At 41.2% G+C, this 25,820-nt stretch overlaps 1 protein-coding gene across 2 annotated transcripts; it reads left to right on the forward strand.

Moving 5' to 3' along the window:
- Positions 1 to 2: 2 nt before the first annotated feature.
- On the forward strand, positions 3 to 24,055 carry RBM18 (RNA binding motif protein 18). 2 transcript variants are annotated; one of them, XM_038549456.1, is made up of 6 exons: positions 3 to 145; positions 3,626 to 3,754; positions 12,635 to 12,761; positions 16,130 to 16,216; positions 17,912 to 17,997; positions 22,020 to 24,055. In XM_038549456.1, the coding sequence occupies exons 2-6, from the start codon at positions 3,642 to 3,644 to the stop codon at positions 22,177 to 22,179; spliced, it is 573 nt and encodes a 190-aa protein (XP_038405384.1). In that variant the 5' UTR covers positions 3 to 145; positions 3,626 to 3,641; the 3' UTR covers positions 22,180 to 24,055. The 2 variants fall into 2 exon arrangements, with proteins under 2 accessions (XP_038405384.1, XP_038405385.1); XM_038549457.1 differs by having other exon boundaries at positions 18 to 145; positions 3,636 to 3,754.
- Positions 24,056 to 25,820: the final 1,765 nt, after the last annotated feature.

A 25,820-nucleotide genomic window follows, 5' to 3' on the forward strand; every position in this document is an offset into this window, starting at 1 on the left:
GCGGCGGCGCAGACGTAGCGCGTCACCGGCGGCCTGGCAGCGGGCGCTGTGGAGGCGGAGGCGGACGCGTCGGGAGGGCCGCGGCGCCGCGGAGTCGGGGCCTGCGTTGGGGCATGAGCCGAGGGGACGACGCCGAGCCCACGAGGTAAGCCGGGCCGCCGTGCGCCCCTGCACCCCAGCGCCCGCCCCGCGAGGGACCCGCCCGCCGCGGACGCTGCCCTCGCGGGGCGGCCTCTCAGGCCCCGCCCCGGGCTGCCCCGCCGCCGGCCCGGAAATAGCGAAAATGCGAGAAGGGCCGCGTCGCATCTGGGGACTCGCGGCCTGGGGTCGGGAGGTCGGGGCCCGGGCTTGACCCCGCCGTGACCGACCGTCAGCTCTAGGGACAGGTGGTCCGCCCCTCTGGGCTTTACCCCTCCCCCCTCCCCCCCGTTAGGGCCGCTCCTGCCGGTCGTGGTCGCAGGTGAGCTGCGAGGGTAGACGTGACAGCGCGCGGCGCGCACTCCCCGCCAGGGACCGGGCGCCCTTGCACACCGAGGAGCTCTAGAGGGCCGCGTGCCTTCTTGATCTCATTGCACCCTGCCGCTCCTCCAAAGGGCCTGCGCTGCGCTGTCACCGTCTTACCTGTTTTTGTGGTTTTTTTTTTTAAAGATTTTATTTATGTATTCATGGGAGACACAGAGAGAGAGAGAGAGAGAGAGGCAGAGACACAGGCAGAGGGAGGAGCAGGCCCCATGCAGGGAGCCCGACGTGGGACTCGATCCGCGGACTCCAGCATCAGGCCCTGTACTGGATGCGGCGCCCAACCGCTGAGCCATCCAGGCTGCCCATGAAATTTTCTTTCTTTTTTTTTTTTTTTAAAGATTTTATTTATTCACTCATTCATGAAAGACACACACAGAGAGAGAGAGAGAGAGAGAGAGGCAGAGACACAGGCAGAGGGAGAAGCAGGCTCCACGCAGGGAGCCCAACGTGGGACTCGATCCCGGGACCCCAGGGATAGACGCCAACAAGGAGCGCAACCCGTAGGGAGAGCTTTTCTGAGAAGACACTTAACTAAAGTCATGCAGTAACTGGATGCAAAAGCCGGGGCTTGAATACAAATCTTTCGGCCCCGTATCCTGTACTCGCAGCATCAAAACACGGTGGTACCCGCCTGTGATAAGTCGTGGTTGGAAAAAAAAAAAAAAAAAAAAAAAAAAAACAAGTCGTGGTTGGGTATTGCTTTTTTTCAGACGTGAGACAATCAGGAGGGCCCATCATGGAAGCGTGATCTCGAATGTTAGGTCGTTTCGAGAGGCCTTCCCCTTTCCACTAATTCTTTTTTTATTTTATTTTATTTTTTTTTTAATGATAGTCACACACACACAGAGAGAGACAGAGAGAGGCAGAGACACAGGCAGAGGGAGAAGCAGGCTCCATGCACCGGGAGCCCGACGTGGGATTCGATCCCGGGTCTCCAGGATCGCGCCCTGGGCCAAAGGCAGGCGCCAAACCGCTGTGCCACCCAGGGATCCCCCTTTCCACTAATTCTGAAGTAGTCCGACCTCCGTCTGGATGTCAGATCACCTTTTGCTTAATGGTGTTTGCAGCTGTCACTAGTTACATCTTGTTTATTTATTCTGCTTCTGTTTTGTCCCGCCCCTCTTCCAATATAAGCATCCCTAGTGGAGACTTGTTTGTTCACTGCTCTGACCCCAATATCTAGACAAGGCCTAGAAATAGATACTCGGTTTTCTTTCTTTTTTTTTTTTTATTTTTATTTATTTTATGACAGTCACACAGAGAGAGAGAGAGAGAGAGAGGGAGGGAGAGGCAGAGACACAGGCAGAGGGAGAAGCAGGCTCCATGCACCGGGAGCCCGACATGGGACTCAATCCTGGGTCTCCAGGATCACGCCCTGGGCCAAAGGCAGGGGCTAAACCTCTGAGCCACCCCAGGATCCCCCTTGGTTTTCTTTTTAAATGAATGCATGATCTGTAGGAAAATGGGAGGAAAGGAAAGCAAGGAGAAGACAAAATGTTTCTCCTCCTGTTTCCGTTCCTGGGATTCTGTTTATGTGTGTTTCACCTTTCTCTCAGGAGGTAAGAGCAAAATCTGTAGCTTACTCATATATCTGTTTTCGGCACACAGCCCTGGGTTTAGCAGTTGTTTATTATGCATTGCTGAGCAGAATGAACATGCGAGTGGGAAAGGAAGAAGAATACTCTCCCATGTGGGGCTAGATAAACACGTTCAACGATTACTTAAGGGCCCACCTTGTGCCAGACTTCATAAGCTGTGCTGAGATAAATAGGAGGTAACAGCAGTGTTCAGTCTACGTCACTAGTTTTTAAGACACGGTTCCTGCTGCACTGACCTCTGGGGCACTCCTGGTTATATAATATACATGGGTCCTATGTGTATTCTTAGTTCTGAAGTCTGGCACAACCCGCCATCTTCCCAGGTCTTTTTTCTTTCTCTGCCACATTATGTACTTGTTAAAGCTTTATTATACATCTGTCATCTCATTGTTGGTCCTCTCAGCAACCTTAAGTCACAAGCAGGCCAAGGTTTAGTATGTAGAGATGAGGGAACAAGCTCAGAGAGAAGTGACTTCCATTGGAAATGCCAAAATTTGAAACCAGGTGTTCTTGACACCCAAGTTTTTTTTGTCTCCATCATAACCCTCATCATCCTTTTCTGGTTGTGAGATGAGACTTCTCAGGATGGAAGGCTAGTAACAATTTAGGCTAACATTAATTAGAAGCTTCTTAGGTGCCATTCATTGTTCTTAATGCTTTGGGTGTGTGGACTCTGTGAATCTGCACAACTTTGATGAGATGTTACTCCATTTTAGAGATGAGGAAACTGGTGTACAGAATGGCAGAGTGACTTGAGCAAGGTTACACAGCTAGCAAATGGTGCAACTAGAATGACTGTGGAGGAGTTAATCTCTTCTTCTGAGTCTCCCAAAATAATATGATGCTAGTGGACACTTACTGATTGCTTACTGCTGTCAGACGCAGTATCTAATGATTTTTCATGCACTCTCTCTGATCTTCACAACAGCCCTCTAAGATAAGAACTGTTATCTCCATTCATAGTATAGATGAGGAAACAGGAGAACATTCCCAGAATGTTCAGGGAATTCACCAAACCCACAACCAGCTTTAAAATCGAGTTCTAACTCCAAAGTCTAGGGCCTTAAATTTCCTAGATTGTCTTGTCTGTGAGGAAAACATGTTATGTTGCTCTTTCCCACTCATCTCCTTCAGTGCCATTAAGAGTCTTCTTTCTGGTGATTTCCAAGACTTATTTTGGGTAACAGTTGCTAAACTGAAGTATCATGTAGTAATAGAGACTTTGGCCTCCTGCCCAGTCTGCCTCCTGCTTCAGAAGAGGAAAACTTTAGTTTCTGCATGTAGAACCATATCCCTTTCACCTTAAATGGAAGCTTTTGCACTCCAGCTGCCAGAGGAGCTGTCCCAAGGGAACTGGTGCTGGGGCCAGTTGTGGAATAGTTGAGGCCTTTGAAGAACCGGTCAGAGTTTGCCCTCCTTGAATAAATGTTTGTTGAGTTGAATTTAGAGTCTGGTGTTCACAGAGTGTTGCTCCTCTCCTGCCTGAATGTTCACATTTCCTTTAGTATTTCATAGAGATTGATGGAAGCAGAAACCAAAACTCTTCCCCTGGAGAATGCATCCATCCTTTCTGAAGGTTCCCTGCAGGAAGGGCACCGGTTATGGATTGGCAACCTGGACCCCAAGATCACAGAGTAAGTCTAAGTCATCTTAACTTGTTACCTACAAACCTGGGATGTTTGTAGTGATGATGTTCAGGAAAACTTTCAAGAGATGCAAGATAATTTTTGGCCCTTTTATTTATGTTTTAATTATCTTTGAAGGGTATATTTTTTTGTCACTAACCTGTTATGTTGACATTTTTCCCGTATCCGGATTCTTCAGCAAGAACACAGGCTTGGGTATTGTTTAAAACATAGACCTCTTTTTCCTACTTGCCAAAGACGTTCTCCTGTTTTCACTGATTTGAATCCTTTTACCCAGTGACTACAGTGCATTATTTTCTAGAATCAGCCCACAGCGTACTTTTGTTCCTCAAAATGAAAGAACAAGCAGGAGAAGTCTCAGCACCTTCACAAACAGGCAGAGGGTACCACTTAATTGTATCATGTAGCCATGGAACCATAGAAAGTCAGAGCTGGAAGGCATCTTAGAGATCACATCAGTCCCTTTGGTTTTCCTGTATTCGTTAAATGATGTGAGTGCCTCTTGTGTGCCAAGTGCCATGCTAAGCAGTGTTCAAATCTGAGGAACCCTGTCTCAAGGTAACCAGAGCCTATTTTTAAAATAAAGGCTCAGAGCTGTTCTGCTTAAAGGGAGGGAGGTCCACCCAAAGCCTTTTGGCAGCTGCCACCCTTTCTTTGGTGGTAAATTAGAGGACTCTGGAGCACACTTGAAAACCTCTGATATGATCCAGCTCTTTTATCCTACAGCAAAGGAAACTGAGGCCCAAAACATGGCAGTACCTTGCCCCGGGTAACAAAGTTAATTAAATTGTCCTGACTCCCCACTCTTTGTACTGTGGCCATTATAGTTTAAAACAATTTCTTAGCAGAGAGAATTAAGTTTTTCCTTCTCCTAGTTTAGTAGGTACAGGGCTGTGGTTGGTGGCAGGATGGATGGTAAGGAGTGAGTAGATTGGGCTCAGTGCGATCAGTGCTTAAAGCAAGCATGGAGTATGCCATGGGTCCTAAGAGTTACTCCCTTTGGAATGATGTTAAAGGCAAGATGAGAGGAGACAAGAGAATCCATTTATTTGGATCTAGGATAAGGGGAGGTGGTATATACAATTGGGATTGGGAGAGAGGAGGGGGTGTGAACTAATGGATCAGGATCATAAAAGAAAGTTCAGTTCCTTGATCCTGTTCAAGTTCAGTTAGCTAAGTATAGATACCTTTGGATCCCTTTAGGAATTATGATGCTATTTAAGATATGTTGTCCCCATATTATGTTACTTTGGTCATTGGGGCCCTGGAATATGAACTGAGCATTTATTTTTGTTCTCTTTTTGGCTCATTGCTTTGAGGACAAATTTGTGAATCACCCAAGCCTCTCAATTATGTCTGTTGATCAGAGAAGCTGTTTCCATCATCTAAAACCCAAGCTGTGAGGGGATGCTCCAAAGAGTGGTTTCCATCCCCACCTCTGCTTGTCTCAGTGGAAATCTGGAACATGGAAACACTATTCATTGTTTTGGCTACAGTTCATTGTAATGAGACTTGTTCTAATTGTGTCCTGCTGCTTGATAGGAAGGTTCAAATGGGTATCTGCCACCTCAGTTTATGTCATAAGCTGGAGTATATGAATGTTTTCTTCAGTTAGATCATTAACAGGAACATTGAATCGAAACTTTCCTACTGCTATCTCTGCTCTTTTTATGTCAGGCCAAAGGTGGACATCACGTACTAAACTGCAGATCAGGGCTTTGCAGGGTCTACCTGTGGCTTCCCCACGTCTTTGCCACATGCAGTTTTGTTTACCGTTTTTCTTCTATGGATTCCTTATGTTAAAACATTTTCTCTGGGGCCCCTGGGGGTTGGTTATGTGTATGCCTTCAGCTCAGGTCATGATCCCAGGGCCCTGGGATCAAGCCCTGCATCAGGCTCCTTGCTCAACGGGGAGCCTGCTTCTTCCTCTCCCTCTGCTGCTCCCTTAGCTTGTGCTCTTGTACTCTTTCTGTCAAGTAGATAAATAAAATCTTAAAAAAATTTTTTTTCTCTGCCAAACAAACTGATTTATTAAATAGTATTGTATTTATTTTTAAAGATATAGCTACCAGTCATAGCTGTGGTTGGCATGAAATGCTTAGTATTATCTCATTTACTTTACTTAATTACAGCAAAGACACCTAAAATGTTAGTAACGTAGGTATTATGGAAATGTGTAATTTCCTTCCAAGTTTTTGAATTATATAAACTTCTGGATCCTGTTCCTCTTAAAGTGGGTAGTGATGAACTTAGATAGACTATTAAAATATAGTCATTTCCAGGGACGCCTAGGTGGCTCAGTGGTTGAGTGCCTGCCTTTGGCCCAGGGTGTGATCCTGGAGTCCCAAGATCGAGTTCCTCATTCGGCTCCGTGCATGGAGTCTGCTTTTCCCTCTGCCTGTGTCTCTGCCTCTCTGTCCCTCTGTGTCTCTCATGAATAAATAAAAATAAAATATTAAAAAAATATATATATATAGTCATTTCCAGACATTGTAGGATTGCATGCTGTGACTTTCATGAATGTGGGGCACCTGGGTTGTAGTTCAATCTCACAGTATTTGAATCTAGGTCTTTAAACTTGTAATGACTCTTAGGAGAAGTTTGTAGATCACACTCCAGTTTTCATAATTAAACCAACACCCCCACCCCCACCCATAAACTGCTGCTAGTTCCTGCTGTTTCCCCCTGCGGTGCACTCTTCTTATCTCTTTCCTGTGCATACCCCTGCTCTTTACTGTCCCTCTTCCTGATCTCTTTTATAAACTGATTTGAATGCCCCTCTTATACAAATGGTCTCTCACCTCTTGTTGGAGGTAATATATAGGTGTATGTTTATTGTTGTGAATAGTTACAAGGATATGTAAAACTGTGACAGTTTTTTAAGAAGATTTTTCCACTCAATTTTTCTTTTTTCTTTTCTTTTCTTTTCCTTTCCTTTTCCTTTTTTTTTTTAAGTATTTTTTTTTTTTTAGGATTTTATTTATTTATTCATGAGATAACAGAGAGAGAGAGAGAGAGAGAGAGAGAGGCAGAGACACAGGCAGAGGGAGAAGCAGGCTCCATGCAGGGAACCCGATACGGGACTTGATCGCAGAACTCCAGAATCATGCCCTGGGCTGAAGGCAGTGCTAAACTGCTGAGCCACCTGGGCTGCCCTTTCTTTTTTTTTTTTTTTAAAGATTTTATTTATTTATTCCTGAGAGATACAGAGAGAAGGTAGAGACATAGGCAGAGGGAAAAGCAGGCTCCCTACAGGGAGCCCAATGTGGGACTCGATCCCAGAACTCTGGGATCACACCCTAAGCCGAAGGCAGACGCTCAACCACTGAGCCACCCAAGCATCCCTCCACTAAATTTTTCAAAGTTTATTTTGTAATTCATTTGAGTTACCCTATGTATATGTGCTTCTTAGTTATTAAGCTGAGTCCTGTTCAAATTACCTGGAACGTCCAGGTAATATAATAATAATAATAATAATAATAATAATAATAATAATAATAATATAATAATAATAATAATCTCCTCTCAGTGGAATATGCATTGCTAACCAACTGTGTAGCACTCTGATATTTTGCTTCATGTTAATTTGTGTTCATTGCTCTGTGGTTGCAGTATTCACCATTTCATGGCTATGCTATCTGCCAAGAATACCTGTACGACTAAATAGGTTTTAGAGGTTTAGATTTCAAGGAATGATGATGTATTATTGTTTGTGGAAGTAGCAGATTGTAAACTCATGTTCTTTCTACTCTATTCTGATTGCTCCGAACTATATGACGACTTTATATTCCTTACCTTTAAGGTGAAAATGTTCAACTAATGATCTGAACATTTCTTCTAGCTCTAATACTATATTATTCCTCTTATTTCAGCTCATAAGAACCTTATGAGGCAAGCAGAACAGATAATATTTTCTCTAGTTTACTTGTCTTTAAGTAGTCTTCACACCTAGCATGGAGCGCAGCGCGAGGCTTGAACTCACAGACCCTGAGATTGAGATCCGAGCTCAGATTAAGAGTCAGGCGCTTAACCGAATGGGCCACCCATGCACCTCTTTCCCTCTTTTCTGGGACAGGAAGAGTTGAGTACGTTGACTTAGTGTACTGAAAAATAGTGAATGATGGGACTGATTTCCCATCACCTAACTTACTGTTCTTTGTGCAGATATTCTAATAGTCCATATAACAGAACAATCCTAGCCTAAACTATCCTATTCTAAATGTTAAAATATAAGGACTTCTTTTAAATTGTTGTGGGACCCAGTCTAACCATAGGGTAAAAAACAATACCTCCAAACACCATTGCTAGTGCATGCAACAGAGAAACCAAAAAAGTTAATATCCTTAGACATTACCTATTTTCCACACTGTAGTTTCCTCTGAAAGGATTAATACTGGGTTTCTTTTTCACACATTAAATGTGCTGCGTAGAAAGCCTAATTAATAGCCACTGCATAATTCATAAGGAGAAATGAAGGGCAAAGCAGCAGAAATTCTAAAAGAAGGAGCATTCTAAGTAGAGGGTTTAAGTAGAAATAAGAAAGAGTGGGTGTGGGCAACCCAAGTGGCTCAGCGGCTTGGCGCTGCCTTCGGCCCAGGGCCTGATCCTGGAGACCCGGGATGGAGTCCTGCATCAGGCTCCCTGCATGGAGCCTGCTTCTCCCTCTGCCTGTGTCTCTGCCTCTCTCTCTGTGTCTCTCATGGATAAATAAAATCTTAAAAAAAGGGAGGGAGGGAGGGAGAGAGAGAGAGAGAAAGAAAAGAAAAGAAAAGAGAAAGAAAGAAGGAAGGAAAGGGTGAGCAGTCTGTCGGGAGGACCTTTTTGACTAAATGAGTGGTTGAATACTCAATGATAGTGAAAACATTAGTTGGAAGAGATAGAATACTATCACATTAGGGAGTACCTGGGTGATTGATCATTTCCCTTCTGCATGAGTAGTGATCCCAAGGTTCTAAGATTGAGTCCCACATCAAGCTCTTGCGAGGAGCCTGCTTCTCCTTCTGTCTCTGCCTTTCTCTGTGTGTCTCTCATGAATAAATACATAAATTAAAAAATATAAAATAAGGAATACTATCTGATTAATACAGGGCTTTTTCAATGTATTCAAACAAGAAATGTGAATTTCTTATAGAAGAGACTTATTACTGTGGGTGTTTAGCAGGATGCCGACAACCTGGATGTGATGTTTTAGTAGAGAAATGAGATATCATATCAGTACATAGAGTGGGTTGGAGGAGCAAAGACGACCAAAGATTAGCTAGGAGAGACTGCCAGAAACTAGGCCTATCACCTTAGGTAGAGACAGTGAACCTGGAAGCCAGTAGGTGACTAAGGGATGAAGAACACAATTGAAGAGCAGAATTAAAGATGGCCCTGATGTGGAGAAATGGAGAATCATGTTCACACTGACCAGTAGAATAGCTAGAAAGAGCATCTGTTTGTGGAGGGAAGGTCAGAGTGGGTTATACTAAATAAACTTAAAAGCAGTGGAGAGCCATCCAGGTAAAAAGGTCCTTCTGAGGCCGACTTTCAGAGATGAAATAGAACAAAAGGGGAGAGCATGTGCATGGATGTGTGCAAACAGTGTGCTTACCCATGAAGAAACTCTGGTTTTCTCAGCCCATTACTTATTTTTCTGTCATGATTTATGCTGCTTTCTTTTGATGCCTTGGTTTGCAGGAGTCAGCCTTTACTGTTTGCTGCTTAGATTCGAAACACATAGACATATAGAACAGAGAACATAAAGACCCAGCAAATAATTTCTACCAGTTTATAAAGATAATTTTCTCTAAAACAAATTATGCATTTAAAACAATCTTAAGGGACGCATGGGTGGCTCAGTGGTTGAGCATCTGCCTTTGGCTCAGGGTGTGATCCTGGGTCCTGGGATAAAGTCCCGCATCAGGCTCCCCACAGGGAGCCTGCTTCTCCCTCTGCCTATGTCTCTGCCTCTGTGTGTGTGTGTGTGTGTGTGTGTGTGTGTGTGTGTCTCATGAATAAAAACGTTTTTTAAATCTTAAAAAATAATAAGTCTTAAATGTCATTTCATTGACCTCCCATTGCCTACGGCATCAAATTAAAATTACCTCACCGAGGACACCAACATCCTTCACAACCTGTCCCCTGCCTGCCTTTCAGCCTCATCCCTTAACTGCCTTACCCTCACTCTCTTCCAGTGGAGCAGACTCCTTTTTCACCTTTCATGTGATACTCACTAACCAGATGTCCCCTACACAATTGGGCCTCTTTATCTGTGTGCTCCTGTATGTACCTCTACATGCAAGTATCATAGTACTTTGTAGTTTTTTTAATCGCATATCTCTTTCCTCTAACCAGAATGTGAGGTCCTTAAAGGCAGGGACCTAGTTGGATTCATCTGGATCATTCAAGTGCCTATTACAGTTTTTGACAAGCAGTAACTGTCCATTTTAACATTTGTGTAGATTAATTACTTCTGTGCCATAAGGCAGGAAGGCCATTTTTCAAGACCCACTAGAAAGCACTATATTGCAGAAATATGTTGGGACTGGTGTACTAGCTCCTGAAGCCACAGGGCCCACATTTCATTAAGTGAAGCAAGGCTCTGAGGAGTAGTAAGCCTTCTCATACTTCAGCAGCAGATGAAAGTGCTTGCAGATGTGAAAGCAAGATTCTTCAGGCTTTTTTCACTATCAGAGCTTGCAGTTCCCATCTCCAGGAAGCAAAATAGTAAACATTTCATTCCTTTTGTTTTGGTGTTCCGATAATTTCAAGAAATTATCAAACAAGGACAGAAATCCTGGAGAAGTTGAAAGACACAGACCTAAGCAGATGTTCCTGGAATCTTAAGGTCGCACTTCTCAGGCAGAACATATTTGTTAGCTTTTCAAAGAATAATCTTTTGGCATTTTTTTTCTGAGTAGATTAAAATTCATTTCCTAGGAAATGCCGATTGCCTTACCTTCCTGCTATTAAGCAGAATGGAGCTGATGAAAAGATGACCAGCCCACAGTAGCCCTTAGATTGTTCTTTAGAAAAACGGGCCTGACCCACCATTCATGGCAGATAACACTGTGTTGAGGCTTGAGTGGGTATAGTAAGTAGAAGATGCAGCTGTGAGTTAAGGACACAGAGGAGGGGCTCCTGGCCAGCTCAGTCAGTGGAGCATGCAACTTAATCTTGGGATCGTGAGTTCAAGCCCTAAGTTGGGCATAGAGATTACTTTAATTAATGCATTAATTAGAGACCCAGGAGAGATTCTTCCCAGCCCATCTGTGTATTCGAGAGGCTCACCCTTACGGTTAGCCTACTCAAAAATAAGTAAAACCAGAAATTTACACTTGAGGTATCTCTCTTTTCCCTAAAGAATCACCTCCTACATCCTCAGTAGTAGCTGAGGTCTCCTGATGGGAGTTGAGAATTTGGAATCTAGGGAGATACAGTTGTTTGCCCTTTCAAAACAGGTCTAAAGACCAGATTAATGTCCATAATATGCCTTGGGATCCTTGTATCCTGCCCCAGTGCAAGACCTGTATTATGTCTTCCCTTGCTATTCTGTGTCAGGCACCTGACCCAGGATAATAGGCTTGCTTGTTGATGCGCAGTAGTATCAAATTTAATATATATAGCTTATGATCCACTTCAAATCTTCCTGCCTCCCAAAGGAGATTCTTAAGAATAAAATTTTGATGAGTTTCTCCTAGAAAACAATGTGAATATAAATGTGGCTGTAACTACAGCTTTACTGACTCCCTATGGGGTAGAATTCCCAGTAATAACAGATTTAGCATGTGGGCTGATACCTTTTTAGTATCACAGGGACAGCATTGTTTAGAGAAAGCCTTGACTCCATTTGAATAGTGTGGAGGATGCCAGGAGGAAGGCCAAAGGAAAAGGAAACGGGAAAGCTGTTGGTTTGTCTCACCCTTACATCAGATGACAGGAAGTTGGAATTGAGATTGGCCACAGCAACCTGTTAAAGGCCACATCTGTTTGAATAACTTAAAAGCTCTATAGAAACCAAATAAGTTTGAGAGAAAGGAATCCAAGAAGAGGACTAGGGGCAAAATGACCAGCAAGAGCTTGGGGTCAAATTTCTTCCTGGGTCATCCATATTCTTTATCGACCATGTTCCCGAGTAGAAAGTGTGTGAAAACTCTGAGGTTGATTAGTTACCCACAGCTGGGTGATTATAGAACTGACTAGGTTCCCCTGCCCTGTGTGAGACTAAGCCTCAGTCACATTGTGGTTCCACATTGTCCCTAACATTCGGTCACTTCGGGGCTTGAAACTCTGAGGCACCTATGGAGGTGCTACTAGCTGTGGTTTGGTTTTTGGCAGAGCTTTACCCAAGTGCAATTTGTGGCTAATGATTAATTATGAAATCTATTACAGAAGTCTTCCAAGGTTGTTTTTCTGTTTGTGTGAATGTGTATGTATGTGCTACTTTATTTATTTTTGAGATGGGATAGTCCTTGGCTTTTGGAGTGTGGGTATGTGTTCCTGATGGAGTTGCAGTTACTCACAAATACTAGGTCATTGCCAAGAAATTAAAAATAAATAAATTGACACTATTTTTGAGCTTTTCTCCGAAAGAAAAACAAATGGTACATGTGGGCCAGACAGCTGTTTGTTAGGTGTGGTTTTTTGTTTGGTATTTTTGTGCTGGACAGATGCATAGCCATGACAATTCGAGTCCCATTCCAAATAGAGGCAAACAAGTCTGTTTGCCAAATAAACTAACGCAGCAGTTTGGAAGAAGGCAGGGGGCGGGGGTGCAAGATATTTTCCCCCCTCAGGATAAATTATCTCCTGCTTTCATCTCACACTTTGGGCCAAGTGGCTAGCCAGATTCCCAGAGTGTACTTATGGTCTATTCTTTCTCTACAGATACCACCTCCTCAAGCTCCTCCAGAAGTTTGGCACGGTAAAGCAGTTTGACTTCCTCTTCCACAAATCAGGTGCTTTGGAGGGGCAGCCTCGAGGGTACTGTTTCGTTAACTTCGAAACTAAGCAGGTAAAGAAACCTTCCTTTTCACGGTGCCTTTTATGCTCCCCTACTTATTTATACATCTCTCTCAACTACTAGAGTAGCAGTGCCTTGTGGGCAGGAGCCATGTCAGATTCATCTCTCTGTGCCTTGCCCTGAGTCCTGCAGGAGGACCCATGATAAACGAGTGAATGGCTTTCAAAATCTACCCTCCCCAGGCTCCCGGTCTGAGGCGGCTGACCTACTTTACTGACCAGATGCTTTGGGGTGCCCACATTAAGCACATGGACATCTTCCTCCCTATTGTGGTTTGTTTGTTCCTTTAATGGCAGGCCAACAAAGCCTCCTTTTCTTTCAGTAGTTTTGCCCCGTGGTGCAGAATCATCCCTGTGTGTGGTGAGCCACCCACAAACTCTTTTATTTTGATTTCTTAAAAATGTACCCTTCTCAGTCTCAGAACAACTGCATACAGATTTGAATATACATGAAGGAAGAGAGCATTACGTGTATCTTCTTGGAGTAAAATTCTATCTTTTGAGTGAACATACCTTGATAAAGAAATTGAATTTGAATGTTATTAAATACAGACTTACTGTTTAGTATTCTCTATAACTTTATTAGTCACGTGGAAGGGCATTGCCTAGTTATTGTTTCATTAATATTATATTTGGCTGTTTTTCTTGTTATAAAAAATAATACATGTTGAATATAGTTGAAAATACAGATCAGTGACTTCATTTATCAGCCCAATACCCAGGCATAATCACTGTTATTATTTGGTTATATATCTTTCTAGTCTTGTCTTTCTTCACCCACACACATGCATACACATATATGGCTTAGAGCACATATATAAGATCATATTGTCCTGTTTACCACTCAAAGTATATTAAAAATTTTCTGTCCTCTATTATACATCCAGATAACATTCTATACCATGATACTGTAGTTTCACCAGTGCGACTACATATTTGCAAAAAATCACTGATACAGAGTTTTAACTTAGACCTCAGTTTAAAAATGAATCAATGGGATCCCTGGGTGGTGCAGTGGTTTGGCGCCTGCCTTTGGCCCAGGGCGCGATCCTGGAGACCCGGGATCGAATCCCACGTTGGGCTCCCGGTGCATGGAGCCTGCTTCTCCCTCTGCCTGTGTCTCTGCCTCTGTCTCTCTCTCTCTCTCTCTGTGTGTGTGTGACTATCATGAATAAATAAATAAAATCTTTAAAAAAATAAAAAATAAAATAAAAATGAATCAATGTCATTTTGATGACTGCACAATATTTCACTGTGGGAATATATGATAAGTTAACTGACTAATCCCCAGTTGTTAGCTATTTAGGTTGTCCTCAGTGATTCACAAGTATAAACAGTATGCTAGTGAATATCTTCATACTTCTAATTATGCTCACACATATGTATATCCGTAGAAATGGAATAGTGTCAACAAAGGCCTTACATAATTTTTCTTGATACAACTGCTATCCTCAAGTAATGATGTATCAGTATGTTCTGAGACTGTATGAGAGTGTTGTTTGTCCTTATCAGTGCTAAGGATTCTTTCAATTTCCTCTAACTTTTGTGAGTGAGGCGCTAAGTGATACGTGGCTGTTCTGAATGGGGAAACTAGAAGAATGCTGTGTATGGTTAGCATTTTTAAATACTTTACTCTTCCCTAATGATAGAATGTGATGAATATTCTTGCAACCCTTGTAGACAGCTAAAAATCAGTGGTCATGCTGGGAATACATGCTATTTTTAAAACACTGGACTACACAGCAGCCTGGGTGGCTTAGCAGTTTAGCGCCACTCTCAGCCCAGGGCCTGATCCTAGAGACCTGGGATTGAGTCCCACGTCAGGCTCCCTGCATGGAGCCTGTTTCTCCCTCTGCCTGTGTCTCTGCCTCTCTCTCTCTCTCTCTCTCTCTCTCATGAATAAATAAATAAATAAAATCTTAAAAAAAAAAAAAAAAAACACTGGACTATAGGTCACAAAGCCTAGCTTCTATTGCTGGTTCTTTTATTTATTAACTTTGGGCAAGTCTCTTAACCTCTTTTGGCCTCAGTTTTCATTTAAAAATGGGGATTAAAAATACCTTTCTTGCCTTCCAGGAAGTTGAAAAAAATAGATGAGGGTATATAAGAAAATACAGTTGGCATTTAATAATGCTGTTGAATACATGAACTCTGAAGTGATATACAAAGAGGAATTTTTTTTAAACATTTATTCCCTTGCTGGCATCTTATTACTGCTGATGCTACAGAATCAATAGAGAGTACCATGTGGATTCTAATTGATTGGTGACTCTTAAGAGTAAAACGTCTCATATCTGTTTCTCAGTTAGACAAGCAAGCATGGCAGTGACTTTCCAATGGCTGACACTTAGTGAGTACACAGATGTCTGTTGAATGTCATACTGACAAACTCTGGAGGGGGAAGAGAATCACTGGTAAAACCAGACTGGAATGCCTGTGGGTATTATACTGTGATCTCAGATAGATTCTTCTTCTTCCTCTTCCTGTTTCTTATGGGCTTCTTCACCCCCTAGTAGACATGGGTTATGCTTGGCTGAGTGCCTCATGGATACACATGGGGCAGAGAAGGTTTGGCAGGATGGAAAAGTACGACCAGGCTTCCTGGGAATGTCCTAGAATGACTCTTATCCAGCTTCAGGAATTCCTTTTAACCTTGTTGCTTCTGTATCTGATAGGGAAAGGGTCAGGGAACTTTTGGCTCCAAAAGCCAGGTGCATAGATTGGCTCACACAAATACCTTGCTCACAGGCTCTTTGACTCATTCCTGCTTTTTCCGGACTAGTTTCCTTCACTCCCATATCCTTTGAAGCCATTACTGTTTCTCGCTTTGGATCCAAAGTATAAGCCCTAGTCTGGGGTATAGTTCCAGGGTCCCTGAGGGAAGTAAATTTCTTAGCACAGTAGGTCCTGACAGACAGAAGTGTACAGAAAGGTATCACCTAGTAAGAACAATCCACTAACATTGAGTGCTTACTGTGTGCTGCATGCTTTCTTTATATGCACTCTTTGACTCCTCACAATAGGCAATGAGGAACAAGTAGTAGTATGCATATTGTATAGACGAAGAAGCTAATATTCACAGAGATTAAGGAACCTGTCAGTCAGGATATACTGCCAGTAAGTGGCAGAGCCAGGGTTGGCATTTGTGTTTGGCTGACTTTACAAAACTCATACCCTTTCTGTTATTCTGTCTTTTTCCTTTCTTTCTCTCTATTTTTTAATTATAAATCCTTTGCAAGTTGTTTATCAAAGGCAGACTGGTTAGGACTGCAACCATCAAAGCTGGTGAGGCCCTATGAGATACATACAGCTAATTAGGCATTTGAAGTTTCGGCTAACATTCTTCCCTTTCCTGGACAGGAAGCAGAACAAGCCATCCAGTGTCTCAATGGCAAGCTGGCTCTGTCTAAGAAGCTGGTGGTGCGATGGGCACATGCTCAAGTAAAGGTAAGTCTAATTGGCTAGAAAGACAACATCAAGCTTGCCCAGAATGAGTTTTCCAGAAGATAGTTGTCCATTTATCCATTTGCATCCCAGCCTCTTCACATCTGGAGCAGTCATACTTTGGTCTCCTACTTGTATTTACCATCTGTGTTGCCAGATTTTTCTTTTAAGAAACATCTCAGGAGGGATTAAGTTCTTTCATTGTTTCTTTCCACATACCCACAGATTCTGTTTTTGATTGATTTTTCCATGTGGCTGATGTGTATACTCAGACCTCTATCATGTTTTCAGTGGGGGTTGATCTTTGGAAGAAAAAATGTATTTATTTTTAAAATTAGTTGCCTTAGGCATTATTAGACTCTTCCCAGCCTCTCAATTTTGTGGAGAGCTTGAATATGTTTATCCTAACTGCTTGAGAAATGGGTGGTTTGTATGAGTGCTTAAAGCACCAGTGTCTCATTACTCCAGAGAGTTTGAGAGTTATTTGTAGGACTTTGCAGGGTCTGTTTTGTCTCCAAAGCCCAAGAAGTGGCAAATCACCTTATTCATCTTCTGGCTGGTCTCTTGGGAGAATGCACTGGAAAAGATATGACCATTTAAAAAAAAAAAAAAAAAAAAAAGAATGGCATTCTGTTTTACCTGGCCCAGAGGTGAAGTATGTGGACTGGAGCAATCCCAAGAGCTTATTCTCTTCCTTTGTGGTGGGGTCTTAACAGACCTGCCTGTGAAAAGATTTGTAACAGTTAAAAAGTGGAGCTTCAGTGTTTAGCTAAGGAGCACTGCTTGTGATCACAGACTCCCTACCCATCAAGCTTCCCAGTAAGGAGTTATGGCAGTTAAACATTTGAGCTCAGTGTCCAAACTGAAAAACAGAGCTCAAACACTTTGGATCCTCATGAAGGATCTCAGGTAATCACAGAGCCATCTCAATTTCTAGGACATGTTGCCTTAAAAATAGAAACAACAAGGAGAATTACGAAATACTTTTTTACTCAAAAGAAAATCAAGTCTCATTTGCCAAACTGGCTGTGATTTTCTCATTCTGTGTCTCATTGAAAAGACACGCAAGAGAAATCATCCTTTGTTCCTGTCTTTTCGTTTGAAAATCTCGATGCCTTGTGGCTCTCTTCTCCTACAAGTCTTTTTGACCACAGGCTCCTGATTACTCCTTAGTATTTAATTTACTTTTTACAAGAGGTATATAATTATCTGACATCAAATTAAACTACCCTTTTGCTATAGGATGTTTTCTATATCAGTGGCTGAAAGCCGTTAATACTTTCCGTCTCCAATCAGGCCTGTTAAGAATTTTGCAAAAGTCTAGCAAAATTCTTAAGTATTTTGAATAAAGCAAAATAAATATTGTAAGAGGTGATATGTGACAGTTAAAACAAAAATGTAGGAAGGCAATCCTATTGTATATTTATACCAGCTGTGAATTAGAAAGTCAAAGTTCTTTCAACTGCCAAATAAGGACGACTAGTGGCTAGATGGAAAGCTACTTCTAAACTTCTCTTTCTAAATGTATAGCTTTTAGGCAGAACGTGTGGAGTTTTGCATAATTCTAAATGTAAAGCAGTCCTCAGATTGTCTAGAAACACGCTGACAATACGCTAATAGATTTGTGGTTTCTGAATTTATGTACTACAGTAAAGGACTGGGTTTTGCTTATCCAAGTGATTTGTCTTTTTCTTTCAGAGGTACGATCATAATAAGAATGATAAGATCCTTCCTATCAGTCTTGAGCCATCCTCAAGCACTGAGCCCACTCAGTCTAACCTAAGGTAAGATGTTGTACTAAAGAGAAACACAAATATCCAAGAGTATGAGCCACTTTTCATTCCAAGCCTTCTTTCATACCTTAGTGAATCTTTAGACTCTTAATTTAGAATAGAATCCACTAACTATTGACATGTTGAGAGACATGTTCAGTTAATCTCCCGAATGTATACATATCCTCTCCTTGCATACCCCTAAGATCATATACTTAGAGAATTCATTCACTCAAAAAAGACTGGATGGACCTGCCATATACCAGCCATCATGCTGGACCCTGGGATACAGGGTATGTCAGACAATCCTAAAGAGAAGCATTTTCATGAAGCCTGAAGTCTCATCAGTGTTTGTCATTGTCTACTACTTCCTCCCCAACTGTGAGTTCCTTTATACAGAGTGTTGGTTTATAGCACTTTCATTCTCTGTGCTGTGTTTCTCAGACAGTAACAGTGTTGGTTCTAATGTGCACAAATTGTCAGTTACTTCTTCAGAGTTAATTCAAAACAGAAGGAACAAAGGGTTGAGTGGAGAAAGGCAAAGTTAAGTGGATGGTTGAGCAGAAATAGAGGGTTTTTGGATTTTTTTTCTCCCCACATTATAGCCTAGGGAGAAATTTTAATGACAATAGCCAGATTTATTGAGGTTACTCTAAAGCAGGCACTGTGCTAAACACTTCACATGCCATATATCATTTAATTATAAAAATTCTGGTAAATGTACTGTAATAGTCATTTTATATCCAAGGGAACTGATGCTTAGCAAGGTAAACTATCTCGGCCAAGATCGCACAGGTAGCAAATAGCAGATCTCAAATTCAAAGTTAGGTCTGCTGAGTTTTTGAGTTACTACTTTGAGTTACTACTTCAAAGAAAGTTCATGCTGTGAATGCAAGAATACAGTTCTGAAGCCTTTTCCAGGGGAGGAAGAGCAGATAGGTGAAAGAGCATCAGTGTCCTATAAGGGTTAGAAATCAGCAAGCAGTCATAAAGTCAGGAAAGTGATGCCTATTTGGATGGAGGACCAGACAGCAAACAAACAACTTTTCCTTGTGTATTTATTTTTTTTAAGATTTTTATTTATGTATTAGAGAGGGGAGAGTATAAGAGTGGGGAGGGTCAGAAGGAGAGGGAGAAGTAGGCTCCCCGCTGAGCTGGGAGCCCAACAGGGACTCAATCCCAAGACCTTGAGACCATGACCTGAGCCAAAGACAGATGCATAACTGAGCTACCAGGTGCCCCAACCTTTCCTGTATGTTATCTGCACCAAACAAAACAGATTTATAAGCATCTCATGAAGCTTCAGAGGAAAGTGATCCCTAAATGTTTTCAGGATAAATGTTAGTAAAGTAAAATTAATTTTATAGTTAGTAGTTTAGCATCATTGGTTTGTGTATATATAATACCTCCTGAAATATTTTGTTTGGTAAATTACTATATTTTATATATTATAAATAAAATTTAATATTTTTGTAAATATTAAATGTAATAGTTAATGTTATTGATTTCTTATTTTTGTGCTCTTTTACTATTTTGTACTCCCAGAAATTAAAAAAAACATATATGATGACTTTTGTAGGTTCCCTGGGAATTATATCCACTCTGCTGTTTTCCCCATAAAGTTTGAACCGCCGTGAATCACAGATTTTATAAATCTGACTCGTGTTGGGAAGAGACCACTGTGTTTATGCATGGTGTGCTACATGTTACAGTAACATGTTTTTAGTTTTATTTTCAGTGTTTGCACTTTTACTAGACAGTTGAGTATTTTCCATTTATTTTGTAATCCAGAGAACCTCAGCTTACATCTTTCTTATTAACATCTATACCTAATTAGAGAAATTTGTTTTTTGGTGACTCCTACAAAACAAATAGCTGGCTATCCCATTAATGGGGAAGAAATGCTGGAATACAGCTTGGTAATAAGATGCATTGGTAATACATCAGTGTTCTTTTTGATTGTAACTTAGGTTTTAAATTTTACATTGACCATGTGAAGTTTTGAGTATGTGCATCCGATGTAAACTTTTTGAGGATCTCTAAAAGGCCACTGTATACATTCCCTTCCAAGTTTCTCTCCCTGACAGTAGACCACTGACAGCACTGAGAATGGAAGGGGAAATCATGGGTCATAGAATACCCATTGCCTGAGGGCTTTGCATTCTGGTCCAGGGAAGGCAGTGACCTCCATCAGAAGGGAATTCCCCCAACTTGTGCAGTGTCTCCTCACCTCTTCTTTCTAATACAGAGCTGCTCAGCTCCCAGTCTGATGGAAAGGAGAAAGCAAGGGCTTTGGTAATAACAAACTAGGCCTGAATCCTGTGCAGGCTGTGCAGTCTGTTAGCTCTGTGAACCTTGGGCACATTACTGCTTCTCTGCATTTGTTTCTTTATCTGTAAAAAGTGCATATTATTGTAAGGATTAGAAAAAATATAGGTAAAATTTTGGGCACAGTGCCTGGCTCATTGTAAGCACTCCATAAGTGATTGTATGTATAAATACATATTTGTTCATAAAAAAGAGATTTTGTAGGATTTCCCAGGGTGTTTTTTCCATTATTATTCAGTGATTCAACAAGTAGTACAGTGTAGTAGTTAGTAGCATGGGATCTAGAATCTGTGTTTAAACCTCAACTCTTCTATTTACTAGCTATGTAATATTGGGCAAGTTAACCTTTCTTTCTTTTTTTTTTTTTTTTTCAAGTTTTTTTTTTTTTTCAACCTTTCTGTGCATTGGTTCCTTCATCTGCAAAATGAGGAATATGATCTATCTTATATTTCTTTCAATCCTACAGAAATTATTTTTTCCAATTTTTTTATTACTCTAAAAGACACATAAAATAGCATTTGCCATCTTATGAATTTTTTTAAAAGATTTTATTTATTCATGAGAGATACAGAGAGAGAGAGAGAGGCAGAGACACAGGCAGAGGGAGAAGCAGGCTTCATGCAGGGAGCCCAATGTGGGACTCAATCCCAGGACCCCAGGATCACATCCTAGGCCTAAACCACTAAGCCACCCAGTGATCTCCACCATCTTACGAATTTTAAGTGTATAGTTCAGTGGTACTAAATATATTTGCAATGTACAACCATTACCACCATCCTTCTCCATAATTCTTTTCATATTGCAGAACTGAAATTCTATACCCATTCAATAATAACTTCCTATTCCTATATCTCCCAAGCCCCTGGCAACCCCCATTCTACTTTACGTCTCTGATTTTAACTAGTCTAAGTACCTTATACAAGTGGGTCATCCAGTATTTGTCTTTTTGTGACTGGTTTATTTCACTTAGCATAATGTCTTCAAGGTTCATCCATGTTGTGGTGCATGTCAGAATTTCCTTCCTTTTTAAAGCTGAATAATATTTCAGAATGTGAAATAATACCATACCCTGCTTATCCATTGATCAACACTTGGATTGCTTCTACATTTTACTAGTTTTTTTAAATTTTTTTTTAAATTTTTATTTATTTATGATAGTCACACAGAGAGAGAGAGAGGCAGAGACACAGGCAGAGGGAGAAGCAGGCTCCATGCACCGGGAGCCCGACGTGGGATTTGATCCCAGGTCTCCAGGATCGCTCCCTGGGCCAAAGGCAGGCGCTAAACTGCTGCGCCACCCAGGGATCCCCATTTTAACTATTTTGACTAATGCTCCTATAAACACATAGGTGTATAAATATCTCTTCCAGATCCCACTTTCAATTTCTATCTGAATTATTTGAGAGCCTATTATCTGCTGAGCATTAAGGTGTCAGTGTTTGCATCTGAATATTTAATGTAGCCATATGTGCAGTACTGTTACCAGTGTCTGAGATTTTAGTAAAAATGTAATAGATGGTTCAGGTTTGATCTCTTTTTTTAAAATGTTACTTGAGTGTGTGTTTTATGTGAAATATTTGCATATTCATGTTTTAGTATGTTGTTGCTTCTGTGATATGCACAAAAGGCGCAAAAAAGATGAGATACACAAGTATTTTCTGAGTGTACCCAGGCCCGCTCTGATCCTCTTCTATCCTTTTTTCCAGTGTCACTGCAAAGATAAAAGCCATTGAAGCAAAGCTGAAAATGATGGCAGAGAATCCTGATGCAGAGTATCCAGCAGCTCCTGTTTACTCCTACTTCAAGCCTCCAGATAAAAAAAGGACTACTCCTTATTCTAGAACAGCTTGGAAATCTCGAAGATGATGGTTACGAATTATTGTAGCAGCAAAAGCAAATTGGTCTCTATACCTGAAATCCTCTGCCTTTGTACTTTGTAGATGTGAGTGGTACTTCCCAACAGAGCACAATCACATGTTAACGTTTGGTAACATAACATTTTTGGATGTCTCATGGATGTTTCTTCCCTGAAGTATGTGTGGAATTGAGCATCATCCAGAATAAATAGGATTGTATCCAAAATTGTGATTTGAACACTGGGATGCTCTAGTTGGCTGGTTTGTTTGGATTTGTAACTCCAGAAACATTATATAGTAGGCCAGAGAGAAAGGCAAACGTAAAAAATGTTATTTAAATCAGGAAACTAAATTTATTAATGTCCATCTTAAAAAAAAAAAAAAAAAAGAACACTTTTCTGTGCTCAGATGTCTTTACAGCATAAAGAAAAAGTAAGAGGAAGGAAAGTGAAAAAATTTGAATCATGTTGAGAACTTATTGTTCCTGAATTTATTATGGAAATCCCTCCAACTAGACTAAAAAGGAAAAGTTCTTGGCAAAAGGAGCTGATTCTTTGAGCAAATGTTGTGGTAATCTGTTTAAGAATTATGGTTAGTGTTTCAAAATCCCAGTTAGGAAAACATGGTGTATATCTTAAGATTGTTTGCGTAAACAAAACTGTAGAATCAAATTTAGCATTTTATACCACGACGGAAGTCCTATTTGGAAATCCAGCTTTTATTCTATAGTGATCATTTTTTTAAAAATCTAAATATTTAAATTCTGCCTTCTATAATACCAAACGTTGTTATTAACGTGGGACTTTTTAAAATTGCACTTATTGCATGAGGTTTTTTTTTTTAATAGCATGAGAATGTTCTATTTGGAATTGTATCATGGCCAATCTAAATAGGAAAACAAAATTTCTTTGAAAACCTAATCGTTGTTATATTGATCTCTATCAAGCATACTATTTATTAATTAGGGGTCTGAGTAGAAGAAATGGAACTGTCTTGTACAGCATGAGGAGGGGACATAGAGTGAACACAGAAGGTCAGTGGAGCAGGCCCTCCTCTGGCACCAAGATTGTAAAATGACTTCATGTTTTATGTAGTTTTTAAAGGTTTGGAAGACTGTATGACTTTAAAAGGGTTCTTCCTTTGTAGCACATACTTCTGCCCGATGTTTTGCCACTTGGAATATCTTAAATATAGGAGCAGAGAGAGAAAAATAAATCAGCAGATTTGGCAATGTGTTTCTATCGGCAGTTTTGGTCATTTTGGTGCCAGGTTGACAGTGTTTCATTGGGCAGCACCTTTGCTTCTTGACCAGGTAAATCATTTTGATACCTACCCGCCATTCTTAGTGATTATGGACACTTACCATTATTTTTCCTAGCAAGAGGAAGCTTGCGTTATAGGAATTCAAGTCTTCCTGTGGGCATAAGTGAGTTTAAGACACTTGAACCAAATCTTGAGCAGAGTGAGGTTTCAGAGTTTATAGAACCGGTTCAGAGAAATTCTCATCCTCTTTCCCAAGGTAAATCTTTTTAGATAGCTTTAGATGGTAAATACTTTCTGCACTTATTAGCTCTGTCTATGATGCAAGTAACTCTCCTTCCATTTGAGGGATAGTTCAGGGAGGTGGGAGCATTATCTCCCATTTTTCTGGTGACTTCTTAAGAGTACTAATTCACCATTTTATCCTTACGTCCTCAAGGGGTTATGGTGGAGTAGGACTTAATGCAAAATAGTCTTCTATTTTTAATAGGAACCTTACCTAACTTTGGATTATCTAGAGTTGTTTCCTTTAGAAACCAGAGCTATTTATTTGTATTTAAAGCAATGTTAATTATTTGTACTGATTCTTAATTCCTCTGTGTGAATAAATGCAAGACAGTGCCTGTGTGGTTGTGTCTTCTCTCATTTATTTTCTGGAATAAAGACTACAGTTCTCTGGTAGGTTCATTTCCCCTCAGGACTTGGGCCGGGGTGTCTAGATGGGATGTTTTTTCTAAGTACCTTCTCTGCAGAAGGCTCTGGCTAGCGGCGACCTCAGAGACCATTCTCTCCACCTGGTATGCCTGCCTACTTCTGTTGTTAGAGATGAGAAAGTAGTTTTCACAGCAAATCTAACCCTTTGAAAAGAAGCTGTAAGTGAAGTCACTGAACGTATCACACTGTATTTGGTCCTTTCAGATTAGAGGTTTCAAAGAATAAATGTGTGTGTCATAAATATGCTGAAAGCAGTCTGGTGTAAGGTTTGTAAAATACGAGTTAACTTGATTGACTCATTGTTTGAAGTTACAAGAGTGAAGAATTTAGGGAATATTCAGGAAAGTGGTATGAGCTGTATTCGTAATCTCAGCTCCTGGTTTATCAAATGCAAAATGTAACCGTAACCAGTGGACATTCTGTAACAGGCATTTCACTGTTGAGTAAGAGGATCACAAGAGGAATGGTTTTTCAAAGCATGTCAAAAATCAACAGCAAAGGTTTTTTAAAACCAAATATCCCAGAGCTCTGTCCCTTGTTTAAATTACATACAGTCAATTTCTGAATCAGCAAATAGAACTGATTGTTTTAATACTACTGTACATAAGGGATTAATTCTTCCCTTATAAATTGAATGTTAAATGTTTCTTATATATAATCACTTTGTTCTTAAAATATTATTTGATCCTGGGGCGCCTGGTGACTCAATAAGCTTCTGACTTTTGGTTTTGGCTCAGGTCATGATCTCTGAGGTTGTGAGAGCAAGCCCCGCATCGGCTTCTGAGCTCAGCTAGGAGTCTGCTTGGGATTCTCTCTCTCCCTCTTCTTCTGCCTTCCCCTGCTCTCTCTTTCGACTTCTCAAATAAATCTTAAAATATGATTTGATCCCATCGTATTTATCCTTGACGTCTCTTTCTCTCTTACTCCTGCCCGGTCTTTCAACGAATCCTGTCGACCTCGTCTTCAGAATCCATCTTGAATCCAACCACTTCACACCAACACCCAACACTACAGTTTTTGTTCAAGCCGTTGTCATCTGGACTCTTGCGGGGCATTCCTGATGATTTCCCTGCCTCCATTAGTGCCTCCTCAGAGTCAATTTTCCACACGGTTGGCCAAAGTGATCCTTTTTAAAATCTGAGCACATCGTTCCTGTCTTGGTGGCTTTGCATCACACCTAGAGTAGAATCCAGAGACCTCCAGGGCCTTGAGTGGCCTGTCTCCAACTGCCTGTCTGTCCTGATGGCTTCTTGCTACCGCCTTTGTTCCTTGTGCTCCAGCCACACCAGCCTTCTTGCTGTTTCTTGAATATAAGGAAGCCCCCACCCCAAGGCCCTTACATCAGATTCCACAGAGCCCACTCCCTCATTTGTCTGTGTCTGTGTTCAAATATCAGTGGTCAAGAGGGCACCTGACCTCCCTTTCGAAAATCACAGCCCTGTCACTTCCCAATCCTCCCTCTTCTTCATTTTCTTTGTTTTTTTTCTTCTCTTCTTCATTTTCTGAATAGCATTTACCACTATCCAATTTTAGACATCAGTTTAATCTTTTTTTTCCCATTAGAATATAAGTTCTCGGGCAGCCCTGGAGGCCCAGGGGTTTAGCGCCACTTTCAACCTGGGGTGTGATCCTGGAGACCCAGGATCGAGTCCCACGTCAGGCTCCCTGCATGGAGCC

This window comes from Canis lupus, chromosome 9 (genome assembly GCF_011100685.1).
Source record: "Canis lupus familiaris isolate Mischka breed German Shepherd chromosome 9, alternate assembly UU_Cfam_GSD_1.0, whole genome shotgun sequence".
Taxonomy (NCBI): domain Eukaryota; kingdom Metazoa; phylum Chordata; class Mammalia; order Carnivora; family Canidae; genus Canis; species Canis lupus.